This window comes from Staurois parvus, unplaced genomic scaffold (assembly GCF_062004578.1).
Source record: "Staurois parvus isolate SC_StPar_1 unplaced genomic scaffold, SC_StPar_1.0 ptg000717l, whole genome shotgun sequence".
Classification (NCBI taxonomy): Eukaryota; Metazoa; Chordata; class Amphibia; order Anura; family Ranidae; genus Staurois; species Staurois parvus.
Window position 1 is genome coordinate 774,348 of NW_028318513.1, and position 15,945 is coordinate 790,292.

The 15,945-nt window shown below is 42.5% G+C and overlaps 1 protein-coding gene across 1 annotated transcript in view; it reads left to right on the plus strand.

Annotated features, from left to right (window-relative positions):
* The window catches only part of KDM5B (lysine demethylase 5B), a 93,967-nt gene extending 88,154 nt beyond the window's left edge, over positions 1-5,813 (plus strand). Inside the window, exons 27-28 of the mRNA XM_089653633.1 lie at positions 318-581; positions 4,942-5,813. Of these exons, the coding sequence (XP_089509759.1) occupies positions 318-581; positions 4,942-5,079 (402 nt within the window). The 3' untranslated portion in view covers positions 5,080-5,813. The remainder of the gene's footprint in view (positions 1-317; positions 582-4,941) is intronic.
* The last annotated feature ends 10,132 nt before the right edge of the window (positions 5,814-15,945 follow it).

Below are 15,945 nucleotides of genomic sequence, written 5' to 3' on the forward strand. Positions count from 1 at the left end.
TGATGAATGTTAAGCTACTTACCTGCATTTATCCCTCTGCACTGAAGGAAATGGAACTGGGCTTCAGATCAGATAACTGCTGGCCCATTTAGGGGCACAAGATTTTATGAGAATAGCAACTCTGCTGTCAGTAGCTGTAATTTTGGGGGCATTGTGTGAGCCAGTTATTGGGATCCAGTACAGTTTGTATTGTCCCTCACCATTATATGTTGCTACATACAGGTCAATGCTGTGCCCTGAACAAAGAAATTTTAGAGAGCAAATGTTACATAGAGAGTTGGTTTGACTACAGTAAAGATTGTTTGTCTTTTTCTAAGGCTGTGTACTGCATAACCAAGAAGGAGAGATCAGACAGCACAGAGAAGAAGTTAAAGAGGCGTCATGAGGGTATAGAGAGGAGGATGCGGAAGACACCAGCTCCTCGGAAAAAGAGGGTGAAAACTCTACAGTCCAAAGGCTTATGCAGTAGAGAGCAACGTCTTGATAGAGACAGTGACTCAAATAGTTCTTTCACATCTGAATCAGAGGATGAAAATGCAATTTGTCCAGCAGATCATTGCATGGAACCTGAAGGAGATGAGGTAAGTTTCCCCCCCCCCCCCCTTTATTTTCACTTGGAAATCCTGCAAATAACATACTTCTGTCCCAGGGCAGCTATGCTCACTCACTTCTTCATTACAGATTAGTAGTTTACAGAAGCAGGGTAGGAATGTGCTTTTACTGCAGCTCACTTGAAGTGACAATAACTCTGTTTCTGGTAAGATCAACAGGTATTTTCTGTTCCTGCTGAAAATATTGTTAGCCTAAAAAATTAAAACTAATGCAGTCACTATATCTAAAGAATTGTAAACAGCAATATAATACAATTTTCTACATGTGTTTAAATGGCCTTTAAAAAATAAAGAAAACATTGCAAAAATCGTAAGTTATCACTAGAATCTAAGCAGCCTACCACCCATGCGGTTTATCGATTCAATACAGTTAGTTAGGATATTCTTAGACCACTGGGTTATATGTTGCTATCTTCAGGTGACCGGACACTGACAAACAACTATGAGAACCCCAATACAATTATCCTCAGTTTTATCATAGTGTTCTTGGGTCATGGAGGAATTCTCTGCCTCTATGGCGGGTTTTATGGGCAAAATCACTGCCATGCTAGAAACCCTCACTGTCTCTGGGACTTAGTTTTGGCTCCAGAGAGTAGAAGGAAGATTTATTTCCTGAAAAAGGGGAAGAGGGAGTGCTTTCCTCAGATTTAGAAGAATCTCTGCAGAAAGAGGCCACTTCCATCAAATGCAGTGTTGGTTGATGAGGTGCACTGCTGTTGAAAACAGCCTTCGGATTCTGTCTAACCAAAAGTTATCAGTATGGACTCCAAGATGGCTTAAGACCTTTCTTTATGCGCTCTGTGATGGAGAAAATTTTTTACAGTGACTGATAACCTGAAAAGGTTTTTCTACCTCCAAAATGCTTTTCTCAGCAACATCCAATGGAAGAGGAGTTTTTTTTTTAAAAATAGGCCAGCTCCTTCTTTGAATTCTGCTTTTGCTTTCCTGTCTGCCTTACAGTTCCTGTTGATGATGTCCTGATCTTTAACCACTTGCCTACCGGGCACTTATACCTCCATCCTGCCCAGGCCAATTTTCAGCTTTCAGTGCTGTCGCACTTTGAATGACAATTGCACTGTCATGCAACACCGTATCCATATGAAATTTTTATATTTTTTTTGAGACAGAGTTTTCTTTTGGTGCTATTTAATCACCTCTGGGTTTTTATTTTTAAACAAACCGAAAACAACTGAAAATTGTGGAAAAAAAACTTTTTTCTTAGTTTGTTATACAGTTTTGTAAATAAGTGATTTTTCTCCTTCACTGATGTTCGCTAATGAGGCTGCAGTGATGGGCACTGATAGACTGCACTGTTAGGCGGCACTGACGGGCATTGTTAGGTGGCGCTGATTGGCAGCTCAGATAGGCACTGATATGTGGCATTGATGGGCACTGATAGTTGGCATTAATGAACACTGACAGTTGGCACTGATGGGGCTACACTGATGATCAGTGTACATGTCCCCTCTGAGTAATGCAGATTACGGCTCTCAGCGTGACAGCTTGTGAGGAGAGAAATGCCGATAACCGGCATATCCTTATTTACATGCAATCAGCTGTGATTGGACACAGTTGATCACATGACAGAGCTGACGGTTTTCGGCTCTTTCCATTGATCGGTGAGCCACTGTGTCTCAGGGACACAGCGCACCACCGATCGCTGCGCTGCATACCCCCGTGGGTGCACACACGCGGCTAGAGTGGGAGGACGTCATATGATGTCCTTTCAGAACAAGAGAATCACCTTGTGCCCGTCATTACCTTATATGGCGGGCGGGAGGCGGTTAAGGATGCAGTGGTCGAAAAAAAAACCTGAAACTCTGTTTAAGTCTTCTTTTACTCTACTGGGATCTGCAGCGCAGCCTGACGTTGAGATCTGAGAGACCATCGTAGCCTGGGACAAACATATGGTTCATTACCTGGGTTTAATGCCCATAGATCCTTAAGTGCGGGAATTTGTTAACTTTCTTGGATGCCTGAATTTGAGACATTCCAGATTTCTGGGTCAGGGATGTCGTTTCTAGGGAATACAGGCTGGAGTATTGCTCTCTCCCTCCTCCTTGATCCATGCCTTCTAGTCTGCCTACTTCTTTGCTGACGCTGGATGATCTGCTTGCTGCTTTTCAGCAATTGCTCACCTCATGGGTAATTGTTCCTATGCCTGCATGGGAGAGGTTTCATGGTTTTTACTTCAACTTGTTCATATTTCCGAAAGCCAACTGTGGCATTCATCCTTTCTTGAACCTGAAGTGCCTGAATATCTTTAAAATCCAGGGGTTTCGTATGGAGTCAGCCAGGTTAATCATTGCATCCTGCAGCAGGGGGATCTGCTGGCATCAGTGGACATGGATGGAGTTATCAGTCAAAAGCTGAGACAGTTCATCTGTCTCTAACACTCACTGCTGTGAGCTCCAGGAGGCTTATGCTACGTTGAACTTTCCTCTGTTTTAAGTACTGAGGCTTTGCAGGTTCAAGATGGAGACCATTCAGCTGATTTCTTTTTTCTGGACTTGTCCAGGCAGATGTGGCCAATAGCCCTGAGACATTCAACAGATGTAGAAATTGTACTTCAAAAAATATATGAAGGACTAGATATCTGAACAGATGAAGACTCCTAGAGGTCGCTCCATGGGATCTTCCAGATTGTTAGAATTTGCATTTACCATCCTGCTTCCTTGTTGCTGGATTTTATGGCTTGGCTATTGATGTCCAGGTTTTTAAAAAGGAGCTTATCTGAATCTGTGATTCAGAGCCAATTGCTAGGAAGATATACTTATTTTGGGGTGATGGGGTCATGGGGCTTCCACCTTAGGAGTTTCTCCATAGGATAGATCCTTTCCTTCCTGTAGCTAAACCTTGACCTGCTTTTGGATTTTGGTACAATTAAGGGCCAGGTTTCTGCTTTTCCTATTCCTTTTGATACAGTTGGCCTTTTACTCCTTGTTTTGTGACCTTTTGTATAGAGAGATTTCCATGTAGCTCTCTTTCATTCTCCTATGACTCTATGGATTCTGAATCTCGTTCTCTAATATTTACATAACTTTAAAAAAGACGCGGGTCCTCTGCTCTTCAAGAACCACTATTTGAACTGGTTAGAGACATTCCTCTCGCTACTCTCACCCTCTAGATGACTTTCTTTGTAGCCTTTACCTCTATGAGATGAGTTTTATTCTGCAGGAACCCTTTTTTTTTCTTTCTAGTTTTGCAAATCGGAACAAAGTAATATAGAGGCTTCCTTCCTACCGACGGTAAATTTGACCTTTCACCTCAGCAAGGCAATTGATTTTTCATTCCTCAGTCCAGCTCTAGTTCACCAAAATAAAATTTCCCTTTGTCTGCATTTGGTTTAGGCTGTGAGAGTCTACCTGGATGGTCCCTGTAAAGCTGCACCAGCCTCCCATTCCTTAGGTTGCTCACTCAAGCCATTATCCAAGCTTCTAGTCTCAAGGACCAGGTTCCACCATTTCCTAGGGGCTCTCTACTGGCTGTTTGGACTTTCTTTTGGTATCAAACAGCTGTTTCTCAGTAGACTGCTACGCAGCTCTCTGGTCACCCATTTACAGCGTTCTACCAGACCTATGTCAAGGCTTAATCTGATACCAGCTCTGAGTGTAAGGTCCTTCCGGCGGCACCCCAGTTTTCTTTTTTGTCTTGGGCCTGGTAATTTTCATTTGCTGTGCTACCCAACCTTCAATTGGACTGCTTTTGGACAGTCTGATTATGGGACTGAGGTTAAGGCCTTGTTCACACCAAGAGGTGCTTCCAAGCACACATACTTTTCAGTGGGCTACCATATGCAAGAGAAAAATGCAAAAAAAATATAGATTTTTAGAATTGCGCTGCACCAAAATACATGGTTCTGAAGTACTATGCGTTTTGGCAGGGGCATGCATCTGTAAAGGGCAGCACGATTTTGTGTGGGAAAACACACAATTTTGCACGTATTCTCACACTGCACCTGATTTGAACAAGCCTTAGACTTCCTGTGTCACTCAATGAGATATGAAAATTAACTATTCACTGTAAAAAAAATTTTTTTTTTTTTTTTTGTGGAGTTCATTAAAGAGTCTCTGTTTTATGATCATGCTGTCTGTACTACTTTGCTATAAAACAGAAGCATTCTGGTTGTGTGGTGTTATCCATTGTGCCAGTGTTTATTTTTTCTGTAGCAACCCCCCCCCCCCCCCCTTCTCTGTGTTTGTGTTTTTTTTTTTTTTTTTGATTATCATGCACCAAGCCATTTGCTGTAAGATTTTTGATGACGTTATTGCAAAAAATGCCTTTTTTTTTTATTATCTGACAAGGTGGCAATATTTTTTATTTTTTGCAGGTTGATTGGGTGCAATGTGATGGAAGCTGTAACCGCTGGTTTCATCAAGTCTGTGTTGGTCTTTCTGCTGAAGCTGCTGAGAAGGAGGATTATGTGTGTGCCCACTGCATTGACGCAATTGCCGCTGCACACAAATGAAGTTCTCCACTCAGATTTGACTGTACTGCTCCCAGGACTTCAGGATTTTTTTCCTCTAGACATACGCCCGGTTTTCTTTTCAAATCCGGCCCCTGATGGTGCTTTTCAGACCCTGAAAAACAATTTCTCACTCCTTCAAGACAATTGGGATTTAATAAAAATACAAATTGTTTTGTATATTTTACTTAACTTTTCAACTGTTACACGTTACAGATGTGCTGGTTCTCCAGCAAAATGAATTGTTCTAGATTGTTTTGCTGTTTAAAGATGAGCTTTCATCCCTTTCATACCTCACTGTATGGATCCATGGTCAGTGCAGTACATTAGAAGGAGTGTGAATGAAATGTTAACTTGTGGTAAGGTACCAAGATTTTGAGGTTTCAGTTTCATTAAACAGCACCTAGTTTCTGTTTTTGTCTTTAATGTAGGACATGTTTCCTGAGCAATAACTTTATTTTTTTCTCCCTGTCATTAATTCCAATATCTGAATTGAGATACTGAACCAGTTGCTCTGATTTAAGTGGCCACTGCAATGAAGTGGGCCTTTGTACAGAATGTTGGATTAGTAGGTGCTTAGGGCAGCCAGCGTGTTAGACATAGCAAACTGAGCTCTGAAAGTTTCCTTAAAATCCTGTTAATTATTATTATTTCTTTGTTTGTTTTGGCTTTTCTTGTAGCTTGTATCAAATTTTGCAGTTTATATTGTGGAATAAAAATCCTTGGTTACAACAAAATGTTTTTGCATATTTAAGAGCTAAAGCTGATTATTTAAAGTGTTAGAATGCTAAAATTTCATCTGGACTGGAAATCCTTTTACTGTTAGAGCCAATTGATAACACAAGGCATGTGGCGGTGCCATTGATGACCACCTTTTTAACCGCTTGCCGACCTGCTGCAGTATATTTACTGAAACAGGTCAGCTCATAGAGGCCCAATCATGTACTTCTGTGGTAAACAGCACAGAGCTCTCTTCATACAGCAGTGATGTACCATTTTTATTGTCCCTGCCAAGCAGGGAGTAAAAACCGGCACATTGTTTAGTAAAACACTACACAGTAAACATTTTTTGGCAAAAATGAACCCCTTGATTGCCCTTCCCAGCCAGTGTCATTAGTACAGTGACAGTGTATGTTATTAGCACTGGTCACTGTATTAGTGTCACTGGAGATGTCAGTGGCAGTTAGCCCCCAAACCCCCACCCCGCAGCGTTGATTAGTGTCAGACAGTCCATAGTTGGTAGACGCTATAACTTTCACGCAAACCAATTAATATACACTTATTGGGATTTTTTTTTATACCAAAGACATATAGCAGAATACATTTTAGCCAAAATTTATGAAGAAATTTGATTAAAAAAGAAAATTATTGGATATGTTCTATAGCAGAAAGTAGGCACTACTGTGTTTTTTTTTTTGGGGTCTTTTTTCATTTATATCACAAAAAACGAAAAAAAAAACCCAGTGGCGTTCAAATATCACCAAAAGTTTATTTGTGTGAAAAAAATATAAATTTAATTTGCATACAACATTGCATGACCACGCAGTCTCCAGTTAAAGTAGCACAGTGGCAAACTATAACCTATAACAATAGCCTGGTCATGAAGGGGGTAAAATCTTCTGGAGCTTGTGGTTAAAAATGCCAATTAGTTATTATCCTTTCCATATGGCTTTAATGCATTAACACTGACATAGGAAATGTATGCAGATTATGAAAGTCTTTGTCTAAATTCTTCTTTAAGGTCAGTGGCTTGACAGACAGGTGACTAGGATTTATAGGAGAGAAAAGCAGTGGCAGCTTCTATGCTTCTCGCATGATAGGTTTCTCTAAAGAACAACATATCAAATAAAGCATTACGAATTATGTAAAATGAGATGTATAACTCCATCCTTATGGTTTTATCTTGAATTGTAGCTGATTAGCATTTTCTGAAGGAGGTCAGGAGCGATAGGTACAGGTTACCTTTTAATTTTTGTATAGTAAATTTGTGATGGAAGAAATTTGAAAAGCAACCATGACTGCCTTTTTTTAATGAGTTTTAAAAAGTAAATGTCTGGGACTGTTATCCTGATCTTTGCTTGCTACTTACTGAGCCACTAATTTGGAACAAATCTGAAATCCCAAGCTGCATGCTTGATCCATGCTTATGATTTACTGGCCCTTTTGGTAAAGATCTATGCCCTCCAAACACTCATCAAGGTGAGATAAGTTAGGGTTATGGTGGGGGGAGGGAATAAATCAGAGTTTTCTTGAGAAATAGAACAAACAAAACCGACGTTATTTCACTTGCCTTGGAGCTTTCAACAAAGTCCACTGAGACAGAAACACTGCTATTTAAATATGTGTTAATCCACAGGAGATACTTCTGAATCACTGCATGTAGCTGAGCACAGCCCAGGAACACTGCGGTTACTGTCTGCATTTATGATATGTATTAGATTCCTTGTGATTTGACAGTGGCAAAATGGCTAGATAGGATAGGTGCCGAATTTAAAAAAATTCCTACATTTTCTTCAGATATTAAAGTAGTAATTGACTTTTACCTCTTGGCAGTGGTCTTGTAGGTCATTTAAAGCTCCCAGTCTAATGGAACATTACACTGAGCACAAGAGCTGCACTGTGTCACAAATAAACAGCTTGTTAATGCAGCTTTAAAGTGGTGGTGGTGACAAGGACATTGACTAATAAAAGGGTGGTTAAAGTGATTCTAAAGGCTTGTTTTTTTTTTTTAAGACAAACATGTCATACCTGCTGTGTGCAGGGGTTTTGCACAGAGCAGCCTGGATCCTCCTCTTCTCGGGTCCCCCACAGGCTCTCCTGGTTTCTCTCTCCTTGCTATGGGGGCACCCGCTGCTCCGTGTGTCCATTCACACACGGAGCTGCGGCTCGGTCCCACCCCCTCTCTTCTCATTGGCTCACTGGCTGTGATTGACAGCAGTGGGAGCCAATGGCTCCCGCTTCTGTCTCAGCCAATGAGAAGAGGGAGTCCTGGGATAGCCACGACTCCAGTGCACATCATTGGATTGAGATGGGGCTTAGGTGAGTATTAGGGGGGGCTGGGAGTGATGCTGCACACGGAAGGTTTTTTACCTTCCTGCATAGAATGCTGGAAGGTAAAAACCTTGAGCCTTTAGAACCACTTTTAAAAGAGACGTATGGACTTTATACTAAAAAACATCTTCACCTGTTTGCAAACTTTTAATAGAAACAAACTTTTTTTTCAAGAATTTTTGGTCTTTTTTTTTTTTTAAATTAAATCCAGTGATGATTAAATACCACTGAAAGAAAGCTCTGGACAGTGTTGCATGCACAATTGTCATTCAAAGTGCTGCAGTGGCTGAAAGCTTAAAATTGGCCTGGGCAGGAAGGGGGTAAAATTGCCTGGTAGGCAAGTGGTTAATTTGTGATACCAATGCCTGCTTTGTGTGAGGCCACAATGTCCTGGGTCACTGGCCACGCCTCTAAACACTGGTTAATCTTAACAGCTTTTTATTTTTAATGTCAGATGTTTTAATGTATGTAATGCCACATTTGAACAGTAAATAATGTTCTTGTAGGAAACCACTAATGTTTGTATGTTATATTTGCAATGCTTTGTGTAGCTAGGCATATTGTAACAATATATTAGAATAATTACAGCAATATCTGATTCCTTAGTAAATCTGGCCATTCACTTGTAGATTTTCAAACAAACTATTCCAACTCTGATTGTTGTAATAGTGACTATCCCTGTCTTAATCTTTCTATCCTGTATATAGTGGAGACACTCCCCACGGATAGTCTTTGTCAAATAGCTAAACTCACCAAACAAATGTCTCTATTGCATGCTGAATGCTGTGACAGTACAATAGGTATTTTATGCAATAGACCAACACAAAGTGGCACATAATTGTGAAGTAAAAGGAAAATAAGTGATTTTCAAATTTTTTACAAATATCTGAAAAATGTGGTGTGCATTTGTATTCAGCCCCCTTTACTCTGATACCCCTAACTAAAATCTAGTGGAACCAATTGCCTTCAGAAGTCACCTAATTGGTAAATGGGGTCCACTTGTGTGTAATTTAATCTCAGTATAAATACAGCTGTTCCGTGAAGCCCTCAGAGGTTTGTTAGAGAACATTAGTAAACAGCATAATGAAGGCCAAGGATCACACCATAAAGGTCAGGTATATCGTTGTAGAGAAGTTTAAAGCAGGGTTAGGTTATAAAAACATATCCCAGGCTTTCCACATCTCACAGAGCACTGTTCAATCCATCATCCGAAAATGGAAAGAGTATGGTACAACTGCAAAACTACCAAGACATGGCTGTCCACCTAAACTGATAGGCCGGGCAAGGAGAGCATTAATCAGAGAAGCAGCCAAGAAGGCCATGGTAATTCTGGAGGAGCTGCAGAGCTCCACAGCTCAGGTGGGATAATCTGTCCACAGGACAACTATTAGTTGTGCACTCCAAAAATCTGGCCTTTATGGAAGAGTGGCAAGAAGAGAGCCATTTTTGAAAGAAAACCATAAAAAGTCCTGTTTGCAAGAAGCCATGTGGGGACACAGCAAACGTGGAAGAAGGTGCTCTGGTCAGATGAGACCAAAATTTAACTTTTTCGGCCTAAAAGCAAAATGCTATGTGTGGTGGAAAACTAACACTGCACATCACCCTGAACACCACTGTGAAACGTAGTGGCAGCATCATGTTGTGGGGATGCTTTTCCTCAGCAGGGACAGGGAAGCTGGTCAGAGTTGGTGGTAAGATGGATGGAGCCAAATACAGGGCAGTCTTAGAAGAACAACTAATAGTCTGCAAAAGACTTGAGACTGGGGCAGAGGTTCACCTTCCAGCAGGACAACGACCCTAAACATACAGCCAGAGCTACAATGGAATGGTTTACATCAAAGCATATTCATGTGTTAGATTGGCTCAGTCAAAGTCCAGACCTAAATCCAATTGAGAATCCGTGGCAAGACTTGAAAATTGGTGTTCGCGGACACAATCCATCTAATCTGACAGCTTGAGCTATTTTGAAAAATGGGAACAAATTTCACTCTACACCCTGTTCCAAATTATTATGCAAATTATATTTTTCTCATTTACCTAAATAATTGATGTAAATAACAGTCAGCATAATTCTCATGTTATCAACTATTAAGAGTACAATTCAAATTTTTTTTGAACAAACCTCCTAATAACAGTATTTTTTTTAAACATAAAAAACTTACAATGCACTGTTCCAAATTATTACGCACAGTAAGTCGCACAGTAAGTTTCAAAACACTTTATAGGTTGTAAAGAACTGAAAATTGTCATTTGTTGTGTTTGCAGCATATTTACTGAAATCAAAAGCTATTTCAATCAAACTTTTAACAACATTTTAACTTCTTAAAAATTTTAACAGGTCACGTTACATTTTAACATAGGACCCCTTATTTGATAGCAGCTTCACAAGTCTTGCATCCATTGAACTTGTGAGTTTTTGGACAGTTTCTGCTTGAATTTGTTTGCATTATGTCAGAATAGCCTCCCAGAGCTGCTGTTTGGATATAAACTGCCTTCCACCCTCAAAGATCTTTTGCTTGAGGATGCTCCAAAGGTTCTCAATAGGATTGAGGTCAGACGAGGATGGAGGCCACACCATGACTTTCTGTCCTTTTATCCCCATAGCAGCCATTGATGCAGAGGTATTCTTTGCAGCATGAGATGGTGCATTGTCATGCATGAAGAGGATTTTATTACGGATAGCATAGTTCTTCCTTCTGTACCAGGGAAGAAAGTGGTCAGTCATAAACTCCACATACTTTGCAGAGGTCATCTTTACGCCTTTGGGGACCCTAAAGGGGCCAACCAGCTCTGTTCCCATGATTCCGGCCCAAAACATCACTCCACCACCGCCTTGCTGACGTCGCAGCCTTGTTGGAACAGGGTGGCCGTCCACCAGCCATCCACTACTTCATCCATCTGGACCATCCAGGGTTGCACAGCACTCATCAGTGAACAGGACTGTTTGAAAATGAGTCTTCATGTATTTTTCTGCCCAATGCAGCCGTTTCTGCTCATGAGCATTGGTTAGTGGTGGCTGAATAGAAGGTTTATGCACAGTTGCAAGACTCTGGAGGACTCTACACCTTGATGTCCGTGGGACTCCAGAGGCACCAGCAGCTTCAAATATTTGTTTGCTGCTATGTAATGGTATTTTAGCAGCTGCTCTCTTGATCCGATGCATGGATCTGGCAGAAATCTTCCTCAATGTGCCTTTATCTGCATGAACCCGTCTGTGCTCTGAATCAGCCACAAATCTCTTAATAGTGTGATGATCACGCTTACGTTTTTGTGAAATATCTAATGTTTTCATACCTCGTCTAAGGCATTGAACTATTTCACTCTTTTCGGCAGCAGAGATCCTTTTTCTTCCCTATATTGCTTGAAAATGGTGCTCTGCCTAATAATGTGGAACACCCTCCTTTAGTAGTTTTTCCTTAAATTGGGCTCGCCTGCCAATCTAATTATCACCGGTGTCTGAGATTGTTTTCAGTGATCAAAAGAGCCCTGAGACACAATGCCATAAACTGAAAAACAAAATATTTAATCTTTGTGACACTTAAATAGAATTTGCATAATAATTTGGAACAGGGTGTAGTGATATGACATGTTCTATACAGCACTTACTGCTAGTCCCTCCAAGTCCCCCGCGGCGGTGGAAAGGGTGTTTCCTCTCAGCGGAGCTGGAAGTTGTAAACCGGAACTCGGCTTCAAAATGAGGCTTGGAGCGCAGGCGCAGTCGCTCCATGCTTCATCTGTGCTCGCCACAGAGGAATTTCTCCTCGCATTTGGCGAGCTGGTGAGCAGCTTAACTGTGCTTAGTTTTATGTTAGGCTAGAGAAGCATCCATCACCTTCATTCAGATTGGTCGCTATGGTCAGTGGGCCAAGAGCAACCATACCCGAACCTCACATACAAGCGTGTAGACAGCCTATAATGGGTGCACTTTATTAGGATTCAAGTAGCGGTACTTAAGATTAGTGTGCTGCATCTACTAGGAATGCAGATGCAGCACACTAATCTTAAGTACCGCTACTTGAATCCTAATAAAGTGCACCCTCACTTTTTTAGCAAGTGATATATGGTGGCTGCTGAAGTAGTTGGCAACCAGTACGCCATGAGAAAGAGGGAAAAAAAAAAAGGGGGTTTCAGCCTGTTGATACGGATATTTCCCATTTGAATAAGACCCTAATGGTCCTGTTGGATAATGTCATGGTTTTTAAAAATACCACAAGTTAGAGGTTGGAAGTCCTCTTTAAATTATCACTGTCCCCAGTGGAAATGGCTCTACAGCCTGTGGTGGCTGCTGTTCCAGAAGATCCAGCCATTTGGCAGCAACTGAAAGATTTTCTGAGGAGTATTCCGTAGATGTCTTTGGAGATTCCATTAGGCAGCTTTCATGAGTGGGCACTATGAGGCTTACTCTCTTCCAGAATACACTGATCAGTACTTGCACCCATTGGCTGAGAAAGCTGATCGTATGCTGGTTTTCCAGCGTGACTATTCCTATTGAACAGAGAGATGTACGCAGGTTCCTGATGAACCTGCTGATTCTTGTCTACCGGGCTTTAAGAGTTGGTTGGCAGAATTTCCCTACAAGAAGCACATTGAGAGGTTGCCCTTTGAGGGCAGATGCTTATTTAGGCCATTTACCTCCAGAAGGTGACTGTGGGGAAGAGTACTTTCTTACTCCTTAAGAAGGCGATGGTTACAGGTCAGAGCCCATTAACGACTTTGTAGGCAACCAGCCTTAGGCTCCAAATAAAAGCCGGCATTCCAGTTTTGCAACTGGGACCCCTAGCCCTCCAGACCCGGAGGCAAATCCTCTCTATGAAGGCATGTCACCACTTGCTTGGGTGGGGGGATCATCTAAGGGCCTTTGCAGCCACTTGGACTTAGAAGATGTCAGAAGACTGGGTCCACACTGTGGTGTCAAGAGGATACAAGCTGGAATTTCACAGATTTTTCTATTGCCATTTTATGTGTTCAAGAGTGCCTTTATTCATGAAAAATAGAGGTTTTCTTTGTGACCCTGGAAAGACTACTGTCCCAAGGGGTCGTCTCACCTGTGCTAGAGGTCTCAAGGCTTTTACTCAAAACTGTTTCACAGTTCCCAAGCTAAACAGACTTCTATCCTATATTTGATCTAAAAGGTCTCAACAAGTTCCTGAAAGGTAAAAAATTCAGGATGGTGTATTCCCAGTCATGACTGCTTTGCTTCATCAGGGAGACTTCTTGGCATTAGTCAACATCAAGGATGTCTACCTACACATCCCAATTTTCCAGTCTTCTGGGACTATTGCCTGGCTGGCAGATGGAGGTAAATGACCCCTATAAAAATAAAAAAAATAAAAATCTGTGGGGATGTACTGCACAGGTATGACCAATAGAAAGGAACCTTTCAATGGTGGGAGGTACCAAAAATGCAGAAAGAGAAGCAGAAAAGATTCAGTCTTTGGCAGAACTTCACATTCCAGTCTTGTCCGCCATCCATATTCCACGTGTGGACAACTGGCAGGAAGGCTAGGAAGCTGACAATGTCTGGACTCAGAAGAATGGACTCTTCACCAAAAGGTGTTGCAGAACTGATGCCAAAAATAGGGGACACCTGCTGTAGTCCTCCTGGCCTCCAAGTTCAACACTAAACTGAGAAAGTTTGTATCTAGAAGCAGATGGCCTCTAGGTTGTACTGCCATCCATTACTACTCCTTTTTACCACAGCAATGAGAGTGGTTGTTATCACAACAAACTGTCCCCGGAGGATGGGGTACTTCGACTTCCTCAGACTGTCCACAGACACTCTGTGGACTCTTCCAGATTGTTTGGATCCTCTGTCCCAGAGACTGATTTATCAACCTGCTGGATGGCTGTTGAAGCCCCGGTACTAAATTGGGTTCCTTCTGATTTGGTGATTCTTCCTCTTTTAAAAGCTTGGAATTCAATGTCATGCAACGTCTACCATCACATTGAAAGCAAAAAAAGCTCTGCAGAAAGGATCCTGACCTTTCTGCAATCACTTCTAGTTCAGTACAGTATTTGGGACTTTCGGTCAAGGGGGAACTCTTGGCTCTTCTGATCTTGTTCCAAAAATAGCTTGTCTTTCCATAAGTGTCACTCTTATAGTCCCACCTGTAGCACTTCCAGTGATTGGGATCTCTAGCTGGTTCTGTTGACGATTCAAAGAACACTTTTTGAACCTATCAGAGATATTTTTCAGTTCTCACTCACAAAGTTGCTTTCCTAATTGCCATTACCTCTGTAAGGCATAGTTCTATTTAGCGTCAATGTCTTGTAAAGGACCTTTTAATTTTCTACACAAAGCTGTTTTGAGGCCTAGAACCTCCTTTCTTCTTACTGGGTTTTTTTCTTTTGCCTTAACCAGGACCTTGTTCTTTCATTCCTTTTGGCAACAGGAACAGCCTTGAAAAGGCCATCATGGTCAGACAATTTCATTCGCAAGCTCTCCAACACAGTATCCTGTTGGCATGGAACAACTGTGCTCCTTCTCTTGAATTACCCACACTTCTATCCACCCCAGCAAGGAATTCCTTAGCTTGGTGTTTTGCTTTTCCTCTTTTCTTGATTTTGTGATTTTGCACAGAGCAGCCCCGATCCTCTACATTTTGGGTCCCTACCGGCGCTTCTGGCTCCTTCCCCTCGAGCAGCGCCCTCATCGAAAGCTGCTTACCCTGGGGGCACTGCTGCATGCTCGTTCCAAAGCTGCTGCTCGCTCGTCCCAAAGCTGCTGCTCTATGCATCCATAAGATACATACTCAGCTCCACCCTCCCCTCACTGGCTATGATTGGCCCCTGCTGCTGTCTTAGCCAATGAGGAGGAAGAGTCTCCAGACAGCAGAGGCTGTCAAGAACATCACTGGATCGGAATGGGGTCAGGTAAGGATTGGGATTGCATAGAATACATGAAGGTAAAAACCTTGAGCCTTTAGGACCACTTTAACATGCTTTTACTGAACAAATGCAAATTGTGATGGAGCGTAGGCAGGACAGAACACACTGAGGAGATGATAAACACTCAAAGCTTTATTGAATTATGAAAATTACTCAATTTGGGTCTGAGGGTACCGTCCAAGTCTCTGGAGCAGGGGAGGAGCAGGGAAGGGCCAAAATAATTGTAATCCAGGAAGGAACGGGTAAGGGGGGAAAGTTCACGGACAGTCCGTACAGGGGAAAACGGGCAGAGGACACGCAGTTCTGGCAGGGGTTTTTCCTGGCTCACAGCAGCCGACAGCCAGTAGCGATACTTCTCAGCACACAGCAGAGAATCCACACAGTGGGTATTTCCAGCACACAGCAGCATGGGCAATCCTGGCCCCACAGTATCGGGCAGTGTAGCAGCGGATACTCCTCCTGAGCCCTGAATATTAGCAGAATGTTCAGCGGGTAATAGTCCTGGTATCCCTGGGGTAATGCAGAGTACTTAGCGGGTAATAATCCTCAATCTCCTTGGTGTAATGCAGAGTACTTAGCAGGTAATAATCCTCAATCTCCCTGGGGTGATGCAGAGTGCTCAGCGGGTAATGATCCTGAGATCCCCGGGTCTTAGCAGAGTGGCTGCAGGGGTCTCGCCTCAGCGGAGACCTCCCAGCAGCTTGCAGCAGAACAGAACAACCAGGAGAGCCCTAAATCTTTCAAGAGCGTGGCCTTTGTCTCTGGCGGGTGCAGGCGTGGGGAAAACTCGTGCCTGCGCTACATCCGCCGGGGGGCGTGTGGCGTCAAGCCGGTGGCCCTGTCCCGGAACCTCCCGGCGGGAGGTCACCCCTCTCTGGGCCGTATGGCCAGGAGCGGTGTGAATCTCACTGCAGGGGGTCATCTTCCGCC